The 6,022-nt window shown below is 39.7% G+C and overlaps 1 protein-coding gene across 1 annotated transcript in view; it reads right to left on the bottom strand.

Moving 5' to 3' along the window:
- The window catches only part of XKR4 (XK related 4), a 116,161-nt gene extending 113,130 nt beyond the window's left edge, over nucleotides 1–3,031 (bottom strand). The window contains exon 1 of the mRNA XM_019548139.1: nucleotides 2,836–3,031. Within this exon, the coding sequence (XP_019403684.1) occupies nucleotides 2,836–2,959 (124 nt within the window). The 5' untranslated portion in view covers nucleotides 2,960–3,031. The remainder of the gene's footprint in view (nucleotides 1–2,835) is intronic.
- Between the last annotated feature and the right edge of the window lie 2,991 nt (nucleotides 3,032–6,022).

Here is a 6,022-nt window from a genome sequence, read left to right as displayed (position 1 = left end):
AGCACTTTGCATTTCTCCTTGTTGAACTGCATTCTGTTGTTTTCTGCCCACTTGTCTAACCTGTCCAGGTCTGCTTGCAGCTGTTCCCTGCCCTGTTGTTCTTACCTGTTGTTCATGTGTCAGTTTTTAATGCATCCTTGGGGACCCCAAATAAGTGCTAGCGATGAATGATCCAGAAATTGCTTCATCTTGGCATTTGAAATAGATTGCCCTCATCCTACAGTGTGACGAATTGGGGTTAATGTTTTTGCAGACATGTTGTCTGCATTTTATGTACCCTTTTCCCTTCAATTCTCTTTTGACTATTTTATCATAATCAAATATACTTTATTAAAAATATGAATAAAAAAGAAAATGGTGTGGGAAACTACAAGAAGCAGCAGTTTAAAGAGTTTAAAGAGGAAAAGGAAACAATATTTTGCATTTGATGACAAGTGTAATTGCAAAATAAGTTTTTTTTATAAAATCACACCTACCTGGTACTAAATGGGATTTGAAAGGATTTCTATATACAGCTAGATTTAAAACCATTTTTGTGGACTGGGAATGGAAAAAAAGTAAGAACATATACATTAAGAAAACTTTCATACTTTTGTTTGTAGTTTTACTGTTTTTCCAATATCACTTCTTTCCTACCTCAAATCTGTAGTTTACGGATACGACTTACTCTGAAGAGCCAGAATCAAAAGATTCTGACACTCTTTCAGTCTTCCTGATAATTAGACCTGTTATGGACTAAGGAGTCTGTAATAACCTGAATAATAAAAAGCAGAAATCCATCTTCTAAGCAAACAAAAAAAGCCTGGTGTATTGACCCTGATTAGAAGTGTCCATAGTAAGAAACAAATTCATTGAATGAAGAGGAAGCCATAATGGCTGGGGGGGGGGGGTTAAAAACCATACTGTGTTACAGCGCTACTGTGAGAGATTATGCTCTATTTATGCATCTCTACAGTAAGTCTGGTGGCCTACAGCATACTGTGTTATCTTTTAGTTATTTCTTCAATAAGTATAGAGAGCAAAAGAAAGATTTTCACAGTTGGCAGTGTATTAGTACTGCATCAGCTTTCATCAGGAGAATACAATTTTAAAGCTGTTCAGGAAAATGCAATAGTCTTGTTTAAACTTTCTTAGGTTTTTTGGGGGTTTTTTAAAATGGGGCCTTTCCTCCTGGGAAGCTGGGAGAAAATTGGTTGTGGGATAACGTAATCAGAAACTGTTATGAACTGCTTGCACTGCTAAAATGCATAATTATAGTGATATCCCTTTCTGGTTTCTGACATACAGAATTGACACAACCAGTTGATTGCAGGCTTCAGGAACCATCTTTGCTTGCTAAACCAAAACAGGTGTTTCAATTAGTAAGTAGTTGCAGCCTGCTTCATGGGTTCCATGCCTATTTCACCAGTCACATTTCTCACAGACAAACCTATTGCTACACAGAAATAAGGCCTCCATATCAAAGAGCTATGACGAATCCTAAATTATAGCTGACCACAACATACTTTAGATCTATTCTTCCTTTGTAAAGTTTCACTCAGAGACACTTCTTCTGGAAAGCCAAAGCTCAGTCAATTAGCAGATTTCTTCCTGAACTGACATTAGTCTTCTAAGTGATAATAGCTTGGTATGGAGCAGTGTCACTTAAAATGCTACAGGAAGGGTTTAGGCAATAATTTCTGTATAGTACACTAGCTAAAATATGTTCAAAATATTTGGAAGGGTTGGAAGAAGAAAAACAAAATATAGTAAAAATTTAGTAAACAGGACCGCTTTTACCCCACATATGTTGACAGAAGTTGTATGCAAAGGGATCCCTGACCTGTCCACAAGCACCTACATCAGGATCATTTACTCTTTTACCCATTCATTCTCTTGGGTACACTTCTCTGTTCCCAATTCCTTTCACCTAATCAATCTCAATGCATGCTGTGCCTGACAAGCTAACTAAATTATAAGCTTCTTGGGACAGAGATTCACCTTACTTTTTTTACAACTGTTCTTTAGTTATTAATAGCAATGATAAACCTTCCTTCCTTTCCCATACATCTGTGTTCACTGATCAGATGAGATTAAGTCCCTGGAATCTCAAGAGTGTCTTACTCCTGCCAATAATTCACATATTATTGCAACAGAAAACCATTAAACAAGTAGCAATAAAAAAATCTCTATTAATAGCCATATATTATTGCACTGCCAATCCATATAGGAAGCCAGCATCAAGGACACGTGTTTGCATTTACCTTTCTAAAATAATGAGCAGGCCTTCTGGAAGCAATATCAAACTGCAGAATTAAGGGAAACGCTTCAAGCAGTAGGCATTTTTGCAAAATACAGCAGCTAAGTGTACTACATCAGAAACGCACATCTGATGGACAGACATTTCCCAGACCCTGACATTTCCTTCACAATATCACTGCTCTTTGCTGTACCACTTTTATTTTGCATAATACCTAAGTGAATTGTGAAGCTTTTAAAAAAAATGTTTGAATAATCCTGGTAATAAGCATCAGGAAAAAAGTCTTTGTTTTATTCCCGCAAGTCTCATATTGTTTAAGTAGATAATCATAAGGGCTTCTTTTTATAAGAAGGGCATCCAGGGGGCAAAACCAGAAAAGGGTTACTGTCATTAACCAGGGCTGACAAGATAGGCTGAGAAAAAACCCACAATGTGCCCTTGACACAGTCATTGTTATAAGTGTGATAGCTGCCAGTAGGGAGGCCTCATTTTTATGCAAGAAATAAAGCAGTCTCGATGTCTTTAAAGAAGAGGACACAAAGGTACATAAATCATGTCTTTCTAAAGTGATGAAAATACATTCAGTGAACTCTTACCTTGGAGAGCCTGTAGGGTCCGAGTCTGTACAACAATACAGAGCTGCAGAACCAGCTGTGGTGCACTTTCCAGAAACGTGGCTAGCAAATGCAGCATACTCACATCTGCATACTCATATACCATTTTCCAGTAAAACCGCCATCTGTCATTCTCTCCACTCTGTCGACTCCGGATACCCAAGTATATAGTGTGGAAATACCTAGAAATAAAAGAGTGAGATTAAAAGACACTGCAGGACATCTTAATGGCAACCTTCGTACTCTAAAATAATTCATCTTGCCCCAACATACTCCTGGATAAAAAATATTCTGGGGAATATTCTGTAGTTCACGTTAGTTTATTTTTCATTGCATAAACTAAACACAAAATTGCCTTCCAAGAGCCATTTTTTGAAAGCTTTGTACCTTTGACCTATTGTCAAATGCATTTTATTATTAAAAAAATATGGCAATATTAATTGAAATGTAGATTTATGTTCATTGAAGGCTAGATCCAAAGCCTACTCAAATCACTGGATAGAAGCACAATCCTTCCATGGGCAGGCACCTGCATAAAGCCATACCAGCTTTAGTAGCACTCTGTAGCACAGTAGTTCTCAACCTTTTTAGACTTGAAGTACCCCTACAAAAAATACCAGCTCTTAGTTTTTACTTGGTTTTTTTTTTTTTTTTACTACAGAAGACTAATAGAACAATTCTTCATAGAACTCAGAAAGACCACAACGAGTCTGAATGTATTTAACGCTATAGATTCCTATTTGAAAACTCTGGGTTTATCTTACAAAACACTTTTGCACAATTAACAGTCCTAATACCTCATGTCATCCTGTGGGACCCTTGAAATTATCTCAAGGCACCAAAGGGTGTCATGGCACCCTGGTTGTGAATCACTGTTCTAGTAGCACAGCAGTCCATTTTCATGGTGCCCATCACAGAACTGCAGCCTTAAAATGTTTCTGTGCTCTTCATACATTTTCTTATTGTCCCTAACATTTTGGCTACATGAGAATTGCAGAAGATGAATCTGGAAAGCAGCTCCTCCAGACAGGTGACATGCAGTTTGTATAGACGATAGCACCCTGAAGTTGAACAAAGGTAAGGGAAAAACACATGCTAGCTCTTGCCAAGAAATCCATTTTCCTGTGAGAGCACAGGGAAAAACACCTGGCTACCAACCATTAACTGGAAAGAAGCAGGTGCAGGAGCAACTAGTAGTTCAAAGAAAAAAAAGGTGGTTGCTGACAGACAATAAACACACACTGCTGCAGACACAGCCCTATTATTCTCGCTGAGACAATAGCAGCTGCTGCGAAGCCTTTGCTTTCCTTTGGGTGGCCTTTGATCTGCTCTAAGGAGGGAAACTCTTCCAGCTGCCTCTTTTACCTGGAGCAGTAGTACAACAGGTTTCATTTGGATACAGAATCGGAAGCAGTTCATCAAACCAGTGTCAAAAGGACAGCCGAGCTGGCATCTGCTGTGGTATGTGGTGGATGTGAACAGGAAGGTGCTTGGTTGCTTAACCATTTCTCTGTCTGTCAGTAGGTCCCTGGAAGCTGTCCCTGTCCACCCCTTCCTTCCTTCTGTCAAGGTTGTTCCTGCATCCTAAGAATCCTGTTTGTTATTCCTCAATAATCTCTGAATTTCTGGATTATTTTCATTCAGATTTGGAATAGATATCCAAAAACAAAAAAATGGAACTGAATCATATGAGTCTTGATTTTGAAATCTAAATTGTAGTCCAGAAACAGAATATGCTCTTCTCAGTCCGCAAGAGCTCATCACTGACGCTGAGACAGCAGTGATAAAATGCACAAGACTTGGGGGGGAAAAAGTCACATCAGTTTACATCAGCAGCTGTCAGGGCTTCTAAACTCCTTGGCTCCAAGGCAAGCCTACTATACTGATTGCATCAGAGTCAGAGTTCATGGGGCTTCCATGGGCTGAAGTTTTGGGACAATCCTCCTGGTTAAAAGCTCAAAGCCAAGAGACCTCGGGGCTTCCAGATTTTCAGGCCTAGGGTCAAGCAGGCAAGGAGTCAGCTGGCCAGCAAATCTGGAGGCTCCTGGAAGCCCTGGCATTCCTGACCAAAAGACAGGCCATGTGCTGGGGCTGTCCTCGAGCCCTGGATACCCTGCGGTCTTGTTTTTATCCTTCAGATGAACCGCATGGGTGAACCTCCAGGAAACCATGCAAGCTTTTAATGAAAACATGCTTGTGTTCAGAGGTAAGATTTGTTGAAACTGACTGCTTCCATTATTTTATTTTTGTGTTTGGCAAATTCTGTTGGCATTTTCCAAAGAGAAAATCATTTTGTTGGAAAATGTACAAACCTCCTCAACCTACAGGGATGTCTGAGGGTGGGCACACACACTTGGCTCCTCATTATCATTCCAGTTTCACTGAGGCAGTTTTATTGCTTGGAACTTCACCATCCTGTCACTTTTATGCAAGAGCTGCTCCTTGTTTGCCTTCATGTATCAAACATCCCAAAAGGAGGAGAATTTTGGGGAGTGAAGGTTCATAAATGGACCAGAAATACAATCGTGTGATGAGTTGTGGGGGAAGGAGGAGCCAAGAAATGGCATACAGGCCATTTTACTGCTTTGTTTATATCAGTGGTCTAGTAAAGACAGATTGGTCCTGGCATCTTTTCCAAAGTATGCATGGTATGTACTTCAGCTATTATATGCCCCTGGCACAGGTAGACTGTTAACTATTTGGACTCCCAGAAAATTGAATGTCTATGCTACTGGAGAGTCTCGGCAAGCCAGAACTTGATATAATGCTTAGGCAGGAGTTTATATAGGTGTATGATCTTAGCTTTCAGAAAGAAGTGCTAGACTGAAGATCTCTCCCTTGTGTGTGTGCCTAGAAGCCCAGATCCAGATGCAATGCCTGAGAGCTTTGCTCAGACTCAGGAAGCTTAAAGGATAGATCCAGGGTGTTAGGAACCAAACAGAAGGCAAAACTTCACCACAGCTATAGCAAAGAGTGTCTTCCGGCAGTAGGGAAAACAAAACCAAACCTTAATAGTGGTCCCAAATCAATTACTCTCATTTACCATTAAAATGCCACTCACTGTTCCTAAAAGTGAGCACCACTTAAAGTGAGCCTGGCATCGTTTTAGATTTTAATTTCTAAATGCAATGCAGTGATAACTCACAAAACATGAGGCCCACTAGATGAG

Source organism: Crocodylus porosus, unplaced genomic scaffold (assembly GCF_001723895.1).
Source record: "Crocodylus porosus isolate Cpor-Errol unplaced genomic scaffold, CroPor_comp1, whole genome shotgun sequence".
NCBI classification, from domain to species: Eukaryota; Metazoa; Chordata; order Crocodylia; family Crocodylidae; genus Crocodylus; species Crocodylus porosus.
Note: the sequence above shows the minus strand (reverse complement) of the source record. Positions and strands in the feature narration are given on the sequence as shown.